The sequence below is a fragment of the Somniosus microcephalus genome, chromosome 16 (assembly GCF_052327205.1).
Source record: "Somniosus microcephalus isolate GS21.2 chromosome 16, FLI_Smic_1.0, whole genome shotgun sequence".
Lineage (NCBI taxonomy): Eukaryota > Metazoa > Chordata > Chondrichthyes > Squaliformes > Somniosidae > Somniosus > Somniosus microcephalus.
In genome coordinates this window covers 97,216,219-97,230,356 of record NC_141002.1, presented here as the reverse complement: position 1 = coordinate 97,230,356, position 14,138 = coordinate 97,216,219, and the positions used below count along the sequence as shown (strand labels likewise).

Sequence of the window (14,138 nt, the reverse complement as noted above, 5' to 3'; positions counted from 1 at the left end):
TTTAAAATACAAATATTTTTTGTTGGTGTTCAGAGGGACCTGGGTGTCCTTGTACACAAATCGCTGAAAGTTAACATGCAGGTACAGCAAGCAATTAGGAAAGCAAATGGTATGTTGACCTTTATTACAAGAGGATTTGAGTATAAGAGTAAAGATGTCTTACTGCAATTATATAGGGCCCTGGTGAGACCACACCTGGAGTATTGTGTACAGTATTGGTCTCCTTACCTAAGGAAGGATATACTTGCCATAGAGGGAGTGCAACGAAGGTTCACCAGACTGGTTCCTGGGATGGGGGGATTGTCCTATGAGGAGAGATTGAGTAGACGAGGCCTATATTCTCTAGAGTTTAGAAGAATGAGAGGTGATCTCATTGAAACATACAAAATTCTTACAGGGCTTGACAGGGTAGATGCAGGGAGGTTGTTTCCCCTGGCTGGGGAGTCTAGAACCAGGGGTCACAGTCTCAGAATAAGGGGTCGGCCATTTAGGACTGAGATGAGGAGAAAGTTCTTCACTCAGAGGGTGGTGAATCTTTGAGGGCTGTGGAGGCTCAGTCGTTAGTACATTCAAGACTGAGATCGATAGATTTTTGGACTCTAGGGGAATCAAGGGATATGGGGATCGGGCGGGAAAGTGGAATTGAGGTAGAAGATCAGCCCTGATCTTATCGAATGGAGGAGCAGGCTCGAGGGGCCGAATGGCCTACTCCTGCTCCTATTTCTTATGTTCTTATGTGTACTGCAGAGAGGGGATCAGAGATTTAAAAAAATGACAGGTCATGTGAAATGCTTCCAACAAAAACAACAACTTGCATTTATATAGCGCCTTTAACATAATAAAACATCCCAAGGCGCTTCACAGGAACGTTATCAGACAAACTTTGACACTGAGCCACTTAAGGAGATATTAGGACAGATGACAGAGGTAGGTTTTAAGGAGCGTCTTAAAGGGGGAGAGATAGGTATAGAGGTGGCGAGGTTTAGGGAGGGAATGCCAGAGCTAGGGCCCAGGCAGCTGAAGCCACGGCCGCCAATGGTGGGGGTGAAGGAAATTGGGGATGTCCAGGAGGCCAGAACTGGAGGACATCTCGAAGGGTTGTAGGACTGGAGGAGGTTACAGAGATAGGGAAGGGGGCGAGATCACGGAGGTGATTTGGACAACAAGGATGAAACCCCCAGCTACTTGCATTGATATGAGTATGCAAGAGTGTTCAAAGTGCACGTTTTATATTTACAGTTTGAAGCGTTTAGCGATGTCTCGCCAGACTGCAGTATTGTGCTGACGATCTACATTCTCATGCTTGTTTTTCTGAAACGCTGATGTTTATTCCCACTTAACATCAGTGCCCCCTTCCCTGTTTTCCACTGTTCTCACTTGGATAACAACACAACATCACTCATTCCCATTAGATTCCCTTCAAAATGCAGAATCTTTTTTTTACAACATGAGTTCATGAGTTCAATAGTTCGTACTTGTGATTCTTCACTCCATTTGGGTTGATTTATGATATATTTTTTCTTACTGGTTACATTGTTCCAAAGGCTGTCAGTCTCACGTACTTTGGACTTAAGAAGATTTGATCACTGAAGTCCGAAATTGAAACCACTGTTTAGAAAGGAAGAACTTGCATTTATATGGCTCACATCCTCAGGATGTCCGAAGCACTTTATAGCCACTTAAGTTTTTTTTTTATTCGGTTATGGGATCTGGGTGTCGCTGGCAAGGCCAGTATTTATTGCCCATCCCTAGTTGCCCTTGAGAAGGTGGTGGTGAGCCGCCTTCTTGAACCGCTGCAGTCCGTGTGGTGAAGGTGCTCCCATAGTGCTGTTCGGGAGGGAGTTCCAGGATTTTGACTCAGCAACGATGAAGGAACGGCCGATATATTTCCAAGTCAGGGTGGTGTGTGACTTGAGGGGAACTTGGAGATGGTGGTGTTCCCATGCACCCGCTGCCCTTGTCCTTCTAGGTGGAAGAGGTCGCGGGTTTGGGAGGTGCTGCCGAAGAAGCCTTGGCGAGTTGCTGCAGTGCATCTTGTAGATGGTACACACTGCAGTCACGGTGCGCCGGTGGTGGAGGGAGTGAATGTTTAAGGTGGTGGATGGGGTGCCAATCAAGCGGGCTGCTTTGTCCTGGATGGTGTCGAGCTTCCTGAGTGTTGTTGGAGCTGCACTCATCCAGGCAAGTGGAGAGTATTCCATCACACTCCTTACTTGTGCTGTGTAGATGGTAGAAAGGCTTTAGGGAGTCAGGAGGTGAGACACTCGCCGCAGAATACCTAGCCTCTGACCTGCTCTTGTTGCCACAGTATTTATGTGGCTGGTCCAGTTAAGTTTCTGGTCAATGGTGACCCCCCAGGATGTTGATGGTGGGGGATTTGGCAATGGTAATGACATTGAATGTCAAGGGGCGGTGTTTAGACTCTCGCTTGTTGGAGATAGTCTTTGCCTGGCACTTCTGTGGCGCAAATGTTACCTGCCACTTATCGGCCCAAGCCTGAACATCGTCCAGGTCTTGTTGCATGCGGGCATGGACTGCTTCATTATCTGAGGAGTTGTGAATGGCGCTGAACACTGTACAGTCATCAGCAAACATCCCCATTTCTGACCTTATGTTGGAGGGAAAGTCATTGATGAAGCAGCTGAAGATGGTTAGGCCTAGGACACTGCCTTGAGGAACTCCTGCAGCGATGTCCTGGGGCTGTGATGAATGACCTTCAATCACCACAACCATCTTACTTTGTGCTAGGTATGACTCCAGCCAGTGGAGAGTTTTCCCCCCGATTCCCATTGACTTCAGTTTTACTAGGGCTCCTTGATGCCACATTCAGTGAAATGCTGCCTTGATGTCAAGGGCAGTCACTCTCACCTCACCTCTGGAATTCAGCTCCTTTGTCCATGTTTGGACCAAGGCTGTAATGAGGTCGGGAGCTGAGTGGTCTTGGCAGAACCCAAACTGGGCATCAGTGAGCAGGTTATTGGTGAGTAAGTGCCACTTGATAGCACTGTCAATGACACCTTCCATCACTTTGCTGATGATTGAGAGTAGACTGATGGGGCGGTAATTGGTGGGATTGGATTTGTCCTGCTTTTTGCGGACAGGACATACCTGGGCAGTTTTCCACATTGTCGGATAGATGCCAGTGTTATAGCTGTACTGGAACAGCTTGGCTAGATGTGCAGCTAGTTCTGGAGCACAAGTCTTCAGTACGATAGCCGGGATGTTGTCAGGGCCCATAGCCTTTACTGTATCCAATGCGCTCAGCCATTTCTTGATATCACGTCGAGTGAATCAAATTGGCTGAAGTACTTTTTGAAGTGTTGTAATGTAGGATAATCTGTTTTAGTTATGTGGGTTGAGGTATAAATATTGGCCAGGACACCGGGGATAACTCCCCTGCTCTTCTTCGAAATAGTGCCATGTTTTTTTTTACATCCAACCAGACAGGGCCTCGGTTTAACATCTCATCCAAAAAACGGCACCTCTGACAGTGCAGCACTCCCTCACTACTGCACTGGAGTGTCAGCCTAGATTTTATCTTCAAGTCTCATGGAGTGGGACTACGAACCCATGACCTTCTAAGCTTAGAGGTGAGAGTGCGACCCAGGGAGCCACGCTTGACACCTGGGACAAACACCTACTAGAGTTAGATCTATAAAGTGCCTTTCACGACCTCAGGACGTCCCAAAGCGCTTTGCAGCCAATGACGTACTTTCGAAGTGTCGTCACTGCAGGAAACGCGGCAGGCAATTTATGCACAGCAAGCTCCCACAAACAGCAATGAGATTAATAAGCAGATAATCAGAATGTGTATGTCAAAATGGGCTGGAAGAGGATTTTTTTTCTCTTTTTGCGAAGAGCTTAGCAACAAAACTATCTTAAAACACAGTTTCTTGAGTCTTCATTAGCTGATACAATGCGTCCTTCAGAATCGACGTTCCAACACAGATTGTCCTTTACGGCACTGCGCCTTTTCATTAAACAATGTAAACCATTCATTCTCTTAATGTTGACTGTAATAAAAACAAATACGCCTAACTGGATCCTATTGAGTATCTACAGAGTTGACCCCATTTGATCAGGGTAGTGCCCTAGTCGTGCCTTAAACTATTCTGGGCCAAGGCAAACTATGGTGAGAAGCACAGACTTCAACAGTTTCACACTGAGACCTGACGGGAATTGCTTTGCTGTTAACCCTTCATTTTGTTTTAATGTAGGAACGGTCCATACTACAGAGTTACGCCTTGAGGCCTTTTACACCTCTACCTTTGCTTCTCCACTTTCTTACTTAATGCCACTTAATGGTGACCATGTAGGCAGGACTGGAGAGAATTGAGTGTTTTGAGCATCTAATTTGGGGACTTGAGCTTCTGGCTTCGACCAGCGTAAGCAGGTTAGAACTAAACGCTTACAACTCTTCCTGACGGGTCCTTACGTGACGTGAGTAATTGTCTGTGCCAGTAACCTCATGATCACTGTATGTACTGGGTTGTCTAATATCCAACACGGGCACGATGGGCCGAATGGCCCCCTTCCGTGCTGTATCATTCTACAGTATATGAATAAAAAGCCCCGAACCGATTGTCTCATTGTTTGCTAGTTTTTGAACTTGTTTCAAGGGATCTGGATAGGGATTGTTGTGTAAAAACCCAATGTATATTTAGCATTATTAGGGGGCAAAAGGCCTAACAATCCTCACAGAGTATCAGCCTCTGCTCACTTCCAGGTTCCACTTTCAGTTCCAATTCTAGCCTCTCGGTTGCATTCACCGAGCCCACTTAATGTTGCAGTCCAATGAAGATACATTGTGTGTAGCAAGTTAGGGACGACAATAAAAGGGCTTCCATGCTGAGAACACATGCACGCTCTCCTCAGCCACCAAGCCCATCCAGCACTCATGGGGGACATTCTTGTAAGTAGGACGTCAAATAAGATGTCAGCAGTCCATTGCACCAATCCCGTTCCTTACTTCATATCAAATGGAAATAATACACGCGAGGAAAAATTTGCTCCAGTTAAGAAGCCAAACAAAACTGGGTACCTAGGAATAAAAAGAAAGAGAAAAGTTATAAGGTGAGGGACCACGGCTTGTTATTTTTAAAAGCTGTATCTTCTAGTTCTGTGCTTGCAGTCCAAGTCAAGCAGCCTACTTAAACCTACATCACTGACGCCCCTCAGTGTTTGAATGCTCTTTGAATATGCATCAAATATATGTTAGTCTAACATCAATAGTAGGGAAAATGCTAGAGTCTATTATAAAGGATGTGATAACAGGACACCTAGAAAATATCAACGGGATTAGACAAAGTCAACATGGATTTATGAAAGGGGAATCGTGTTTGACAAACCTACTGAAGTTTTTTGAGGATGTAACTGGTAGAATGGATAAGGGAGAACCAATGGATGTGGTGTATTTGGATTTTCAGAAGGCCTTTGAGAAAGTCCCACATAAGAGGTTAGTGTGCAAAATTAAAGCACATGGGATTGGGGGTAATATACTGGCATGGATTGAAAATTGGTTAACAGACAGGAAACAGAGAGTAGGAATAAATGGGTCTTTTTCGGGGTGGCAGGCGGTGACTAGTGGGGTACTGCAGGGATCAGTGCTTGGGCCCCAGCTATTCACAATATATATCAATGATTTGGATGAGGGAACCAAATGTAATATTTCCAAGTTTGCTGATGACACGAAACTAGGTGGGATTGTGAGTTGTGAGGAGGATGCAAAGAGGCTTCAAGGCGATTTAGACAAGTTGAGTGAGTGGGCAAATACATGGCAGATGCAGTATAACGTGGATAAATGTGAAGTTATCCACTTCAGTAGAAAAACACAAAGGCAGAGTATTATTTAAATGGTGATAGATTGGGAAATGTTGATGTACAAAGGGACTTGGGAGTCCTTGTACACCAGTCACTGAAAGCAAACATGCAGGTGCAGCAAGCAGTTAGGAAGGCAAATGGTATGTTGGCCTTCATTGCAAGAGGATTTGAGTATAGGAGCAAGGATGTCTTACTACAGTTATACAGGGCCTTGGTGAGACCACACCTGGAGTACTGTGTGCAGTTTTGGTCTCCTTATTCAAGAAAGAATATACTTGCCATAGAGGGAGTGCGGCGAAGGTTCACCAGACTGATTCCTGGGATGGCAGGACTGTCGTATGAGGAGAGATTTGGTCAACTAGGACTGTACTCACTAGAGTTTAGAAGAATGAGAGGGGATCCCATTGAAACGTATAAAATTCTGACAGGGCTAGACAGACTGGAGGTCTAAAACGAGGGGTCACAGTCTCAGGATACAGGGTAGGACATTTAGGACTGAGATGAGGAGAAATTTCTTCACTCAGAGGGTGGTGAACCTGCGGAATTCTCTATCACAGAAGGCTGTGGAGGTCAAGTCACTGAATATATTTAAGGAGGAGATAGATAGATTTCTAGACACAAAAGGCATCAAGGGATATGGGGAGAGAGCGGGAATATGGTATTGAGATAGAGGATCAGCCATGATCATATTGAATGGCGGAGCAGGCTCGAAGGGCCGAATGGCCTACTCCTGCTCCTATTTTTCTATGTTTTCTAAAAAACTGCTGTGAACAACATTAGCTCAGAACTCAACAGTCCAAACAAAATGCTGTGGCAGAACTACAGTGTTCAGGCTGTTGTGTTGTTGTAAGCATAGCTGAAATGATGCAAAGAAAAATTATCAGGAAGGTTGGCAGAGAATCCCATTGCACTGTTAGCGCTGTCAGATATTACAAGTGTAATAACAACTTGCATTTATATAGCGCCTTTAATGTATTAAAACATTCCAAGGTGCTTCACAGGAGCGCAATCAGACAATATTTGACACCGTGCCACAGAAGGAGATAATAGGACAGGTGACCAAATGCTTGGCCAAAGAGGTAGGTTTGTAGGAGCCTCATAAAGGAGGAGAGAGAGGTGGAGAGGTTTAGGGAAGGAATTCCAGAGCTTCGGGCCCAGGCAGCTGAAGGCACGGCCACCAATGGTGGGGCGAAGGAAATGGGGGAATGCGCAAGAGGCCAGAATTTGAGGAATGTAGAGTTCTCGGAAGGTTGTGGGGCTGGAAGAGGTTACGGAGACAGGGAGGGACGAGGCCATGGAGGGATTTGAAAACAAGGATGAGAATTTTAAATTTGAGGCGTTGCTGGACTGGGAGCCAATGCAGGGGTGATGGGCGAACGTCACTTGGTGTGGGATAGGATACAGGCAGCAGAGTTTTGTATGAGCTCAGGTTTATGGAGGGGGAAGATGGGAAACTGGTCGGGAGAGCAGTTAACATAAATATACTGCGGTTTAATAATGTATCCTGCGGATAACTTTTGTGAGAAAGTTGGCAAGTACAAAATGGGATATCTCGGTTTTATACACACTACAACTTATCAATAAAATCATCAAAAGGAGGAACTTGACTGCTGACTATTCCTGCTATCTACCCTGACAAGAGTTGGACAAATACTTTAGTAATGCTGGAGGACTATCGGAGTTGGGACAACTTCCAAATGTGCACGGTTTTGATGTCAAGAACTAACATGAGGAAATTAAATAATTACGTTCAAGAAATGGTGAGAAGGAGGAGACATGCCAGCAATCAGTTTCTGCCAAAATGATTTCACAGTCTGATGCTTAACTGGCAGTAATACCTTAAGTTATCACTTTCCTTGGAATTTACCTTGTCTGGTTACTTCAATCTTAGTGTTTTTCAAGCTTAGTGTTTCTCAAACTTGCAAACCTCAAAGAGCTTTTTGATCCTGACAGTAATGCCATATATCAACAGCAAGGTGTAAACCTAAGAAAATCATACACTGATACAGCACAGAAAGAGGCCATTCGGCCCATCGTGCCTGTGCCGGCTCTTTGATAGAGCGATCCAATTAATCCCACTCCCCTGCTCTTTCCCCACAGCTTTCAAACATTTATCCAATTCTCTTTGAAAGTTACTATTGAATCTGCTTCCACCATCCTTTCAGGCAGCGCATTCCACAGCACAAAGAACTTGCTGTGGAAAAACGTTTCCTCATGTCGCCTCTGGTTGTTTTGCCAATCACCTTCACTCTGTGTCCTCTGGTTACCGACCCTTCTGCCACTGGAAACAGTTTCTCCTTATTTACTCTATCAAAACCCTTCATGCTTCTCTGCTCTAAGGAGAACAATCCCAGCTTCTCCAGTCTCTCCACATAACTGAAGTCCCTCATCCCTGGTACCATTCTAGTAAATCTCTTCTGCACCCTCTCTAAGGCTTTGACATCCTTCCTAAAGTGCGGTGCCCAGAATTGGACACAATACTGCAGCTGAGGCCGAACCAGTGTTTTATAAAGGTTCAGCATAACTTGCTTGCTTTTGTACTTATGCCTCTATTAATAATTACTGTAATTATGAACCTTACATTTGTCATAAGCCTCCTTTCTCTCTTTCTATTAGTAAAGCCAAGGATCACAAATGCTTTTTTAACAGCCTTCTCAACATGTCCTGCCACCTTCAAAGATTTGTGTACATACACCCACCTATTTCTGAAATTTTCTTTACCCTAGTGCTATTTGTCTCTCTCAGTCCTCTGTGCACCTTGTTTCTCCTTTCGAATGCTTCATCCTGGTGCCCACCCCCCTGCCAAATTAGTTTAAAATACAGAGCAAGATTGGTCCCGTAAAGCTAATTCTTTCCAACGATCAAACGGCCTCATCTTGCACTGTATTAACACTCTTGTCAATATAAAGTAGCATATCCTCCAACCGTGAGCAGTCCCATAGGAGATCTGTCATTTGCCTATTAAGATGTTTCCACTTGTGGGGGAGTCTAAAACTAGGGCCCGTAAATATAAGATAGTCAATAATAAACCCAATAAGGAAGTCAGGCGAGATTTATTTACCCAGAGAGTGATGAGAAAGTGGAACTCGCTACCACAGGGAGTGGTTGAGGTGAACAGCGTAGCTGCATTGAACATAAGAACATAAGAAATAGGGGCAGGAGTCGGCCATTTGGCCCCTCGAGCCTGCTCCGCCATTCAACAAGATCATGGCTGATCTTCGACCTCAACTCCACATTCCCGCACTATCCCCATATCCATGAATTCCCTTCGTTCCCAAAAATTTATCGACCTCTGTCTTGAATTTACTCAACGACTGAGCATCCACAGCTCTCCGGGGTAGAGAATTCCAAAGATTCACAACCCTCTGAGTGAAGAAATTTCTCCTCATCTCAGTCTTAAATGGCCGACCCCTTATTCTAGATTCCCCAGCCAGGGGAAACATTTTCCCAGCATTAACCCTGTCAAGCCCCTCAAGAAATTTTGTATGTTTCAATGAGATCACCTCTCATTCTTCTAAACTCTAAGGAATATAGGCCTAGTCTACGCAATCTCTCCTCATAGTACAATCTCCTCATCCCAGGAACCAGTCTAGTGAACCTTTGTTGCACTCCCTCTATGGCAAGTATATCCTTCCTTAGGTAAGGAGACCAAAACTGTGCACAGTACTCCAGGTGTGGCCTCAGCAATGCCCTGTATAATTGTAGTAAGACTTCTTTACTCTTGTAAAAGCAAAATACTGCGGATGCTGGACATCTGAAATAAAAACAGAAAATGTCAGCAGGTCAGGCAGCATCTGTGGAGAGAGAAACAGAGTTAACGTTTCAGGTCGATGACCCTTCGTCAGAAGGGTTAATGTTCTCCACAGATGCTGCCTGACCTGCCGAGTATTTCCAGCATTTTCTGTTTTTATTTCTTTACTCTTATACTCTAATCCCTTTGTAACAAAAGCTAACATACCATTTGCTTTCCTAATTGCTTGCTGTACCTGCATGTTAACTTTCTGTGATTCATGTACAAGGACACCCAGGTCCCTCTGAATGCAAACATTTCCCAGTCTCACCATTCAAAAAATATTCTACTTTTTGTTTTTCTACCAATGTGGATAACTTCCCACTGCCCCACATTGTATTCCATTTGCCATGTTCTTGCCCACTCAGTCAACCTGTCTATATCTCTCTGCAGCCTCTTTGTGGCCTCCTCACAGCTTATTTTCCCACCTAACTTTGTATCATCAGCAAACTTGGATACGTTACACTCAATCCATTCATCTAAGTCATTAATATAGATTGTAAATTGCTGAGGCCCAAGCACTGATCCTTGCGGTACCCTGCTAGTTACAGCCTGCCAACCCAAAAAAGTCCTGTTTATTCCTACTCTGTTTTCTGTCCATTAACCAATCCTCAATCCATGCTAATATATTACCCCCAATCCCATGAGTCCTAATTTTGTGTAATAACCTCTTGTGTGGCACCTTATTGAATGTTTTTTGAAAATCCAAATACCCTATATCCACTGGTTCCCCCTTATCCATCCTACTAGTTACATCTTCAAAAAACTCTAACAGGTATTGGCGGTTTTAGCTGGCCTAAAAATGGATAAATCCCCAGGCCCGGATGAAATGTATCCCAGGCTGCTGTGTGAGGCAAAGGAAGAGATTGCGGGGGCTCTAACACATATATTCAGGACCTCTCTGGCCACAGGGGATGTGCCAGAGGACTGGAGAACCGCTAATGTAGTACCATTATTCAAGAAGGGTAGTAGGGAAAAACCGGGGAACTACAGGCCAGTGAGCCTAACATCAGTGGTAGGAAAATTATTGGAAAAAATTCTGAGGGACAAAATTTGTCTCCACTTGGAGAGGCAAGGATTAATCAGGGATAGTCAACATGGCTTTGTCAAGGGAAGATCATGTCTGACTAATTTGATTGAATTTTTTGAGGGGGTGACTAGGTGTGTGGATGAGGGTAACGCAGTGGATGTGGTATACATGGATTTCAGTAAGGCCTTCGATAAAGTCCCGCACAGGAGACTGGTCAAGAAGGTAAGAGCCCATGGAATCCAGGGTGCCTTGGCACATTGGATACAAAACTGGCTTAGTGGCAGAAGGCAGAGGGTGATGGTCGAAGGTTGTTTTTGTGACTGGAAGCCTGTGGCCAGTGGGGTACCACAGGGATCGGTGCTGGGTCCCTTGCTGTTTGTGGTCTACATTAATGACTTGGATATGAATGTAAAAGGTATGATCAGTAAGTTCGCGGATGATACAAAAATTGGTAGGGTGGTAAATAGCGAGGAGGGTAGCCTCAGTCTGCAGGACGATATAGATGGGTTGGTCAGATGGGCGGAACAGTGGCAAATGGAATTTAACCCGGAAAAGTGCGAGGTGATGCACTTTGGGGGGACTAACAAGGCAAGGGAATACACAATGAATGGTAAGACCCTAGACAAGACGGAGGGTCAGAGGGATCTGGGTGTGCAAGTACACAGATCCCTGAAGGCGGCGGAACAGGTGGATAAGGTGGTAAAAAAGGCATATGGGATACTTGCCTTCATTAGCCGAGGCATTGAATATAAGAGCAAGGAGGTTATGATGGAGCTGTATAAAACACTGGTTAGGCCACAGCTGGAATACTGTGTGCAGTTCTGGTCGCCACACTACAGGAAGGATGTGATCGCGTTGGAGAGGGTGCAGAGGAGGTTCACCAGGATGTTACCAGGGCTGGAGCGCTTCAGCTATGAAGAGAGACTGGGCAGATTGGGTTTGTTTTCCTTGGAGCAGAGGAGGCTGAGGGGGGACATGATTGAGGTGTACAAAATTATGAGGGGCATAGATAGGATGGATGCTGAGGAGCTTTTTCCCTTAGTAGAGGGGTCAATAACTAGGGGGCATAGATTCAAGGTAAAGGGCGGGAGGTTTAGAGGGGATTTGAGAAAGAACTTTTTCACCCAGAGGGTGGTTGGAGTCTGGAACTCACTGCCTGAAAGGGTTGTGGAGGCAGGAACCCTCACAACATTTAAGAAGCATTTGGATGAGCACTTGAAATGCCATAGCATACAAGGCTACGGACCAAATGCTGGAATATGGGATTAGATTAGACAGGGCTTGATGGCCGGCGCGGACACGATGGGCCGAAGGGCCTCTATCCGTGCTGTATAACTCTATGACTCTATTTGTCAAACACGATTTCCCTTTCATAAAACCATGTTGACTCTGCCTAATCATATTACGATTTTCTAAGTGCCCTGTTACCACGTCCCTAATAATAGATTCCAGCATTTTGCCTACTGCTGATGTCAGGCTAACTGGCCTGTAGTTCCCCGTTTTTTTCTCTTCCTCCTCTCAAATAGCAGGGTTATATTTGCTATCTTCCAATCCTTGGAGACTGTTCTAGAATCTAGGGAATTCTAGAAGATTAATACCAGTGCATCCACCATCTCTGCAGCCACCTCTTTTAAATCCCTAGGATGCAGGTCGTCAGGTCCAGGGGATTTGTCGCCACTTAATCCCATTAATTTCTCCAGCACTATATCTTTACTTAAACTGATTTCTTTAAGTTCCTCATTCTCTCTAGACACTTGGTTCCCCATTATTTCCGGAATGTTTTTTGTGTCTTCTACCGTGACGACAGATACAAAGTATTTGTTTAATGTCTCTGCCATTTCCTTATTGCCGATTATAATTTCTCCTGTCTCTGCCTCTAAAGGGCCCACGTTTACTTGCACTAATCTCTTCCACATTACAATAGTGCGTACACTCCAAAAGTACTTCATTGGCTGTAAAACACTTTGAGACGTCCGGTGGTCATGAAAGGCTCTATATAAATGCAAATCTTTCTTTCTTAACTTTTACCTATAGAAACATTTAAAATCTGTTTTTATTGAAGGGAAAACTAGATAAACACATGAGGGAGAAAGGAATAGAGGGTTGTGCTAACAGAATTAGGTGAAGAGGGGTTGGAGGGGGGTTTGTGCGGAGCATAAACATCTGCATGGACCAGTTGGGCCGAATGGCCTGTTTCGGTGCTGTACACTCTGTGTAATTCTATGCAAATTGATACATTTACAAAAAAAAATTACCTACCACATTAGCAGCTGGTAACTTTATGTTAAAGAATCTTGATTTTCATGGATGAATTGACCTTCTTGTTCATTTCCTTCCCTGTGTAACATCAAACTGAGCATTAATGACTGCAATAACCCAGATGCTTTTGAAGAATGCATGAGTTTCAATGTATTGTAAATGGCAAATGCTCTTATGTCTGATTTGCGGTATTTATACGAACATATATACGAACATATGAACTAAGAGCAGGAGTCGGCCACTCGGCCCCTCGAGCCTGCTCCGCCATTCAATAAGATCATGGCTGATCCGATTAATCCTACTCCCGATAACCTTTCACCCCCTTGCTTATCAAGAATCTATCTACCTCTGCCTTAAAATGATTCAAAGACTCTGCTTCTACCGGCCTCTGAGGAAGAGAGTTCCAAAGACTCACGACCCTCTGTGAGAATTCAGTGACGTTAACACACAGTTTAGTGTCAAGGCAGATTACAGGCACATGGGGGGAAAATTTCAGTATCGCCCCGCTTGGGGCGCGATTATCGGCCGTGCGCAAAGTTTAGCGCCTGCCGCTAATTATCGCCTCCGACTGCAAACTTGGCTTTTATCGCCCCGGAGGTGATTGGAGCACTAAATCAGGCGCTTCACAACTGTCTTAAGGTGCAAAGGCCGAGGAGCGAGGCGCTACCTCAGAGCGCTGGCAAAGCTCATGTGATGTCAGTCAGCAATGGAACACAGACACACTGGCGCCCGTCAGTTCTTAAAGGGGAATTCTGACGAAAGGTCATCGACCTGAAACGTTAACTCTGTTTCTCTCTTCACAGATGCTGCTTGAACTGCTGAGTTTCTCCAGTATTTTCTGTTTTTATCTTAAAGGGGAGGGTTGATCTTGCTCTCCATCCACATCCTGCTCATTGCAGCCTTGAATCTCGGCCTGGAGAGAGCAGTACATCAAATCTGCTGGAAAGAACAATGGAGAGGCCCAGGGAAAGAGCTCAGAGTGCAGCCCCCACAGTCTCTTCTAAATCGATACAGGGAAGGGCAAAACAAAATGAACCTGCAAAGTGCTGCTCAGTATGCAAAACTCCTTCACACAGCGTTGAATCTCTCTAGAAGTCTCTCTCTCTCTCTCTCTCAGAATGTGTGGTGCAAAAATCTCACCAACAAAAAAAGGCAGGAAGTGGTCGCCTTTAAATAGCACTCCCCCAGTCCCTTCCTGACTGCAAAACGCTCCCCTCAACCTGTCGTTGCTAGCGGCAG

At 45.0% G+C, this 14,138-nt stretch overlaps 1 protein-coding gene across 2 annotated transcripts in view; it reads right to left on the bottom strand.

Moving 5' to 3' along the window:
- Positions 1–3,821: 3,821 nt before the first annotated feature.
- kitlga (kit ligand a) overlaps positions 3,822–14,138 on the bottom strand; it is a 168,733-nt gene continuing 158,416 nt past the window's right edge. For both annotated transcript variants that reach the window (XM_086009496.1, XM_086009495.1), the window contains 2 exons: positions 12,900–12,977; positions 3,822–5,041 (listed from right to left, as the gene is read on the bottom strand). In XM_086009496.1, coding sequence (XP_085865622.1) covers positions 12,920–12,977 — 58 coding nt within the window. In that variant the 3' untranslated portion in view covers positions 3,822–5,041; positions 12,900–12,919. The remainder of the gene's footprint in view (positions 5,042–12,899; positions 12,978–14,138) is intronic.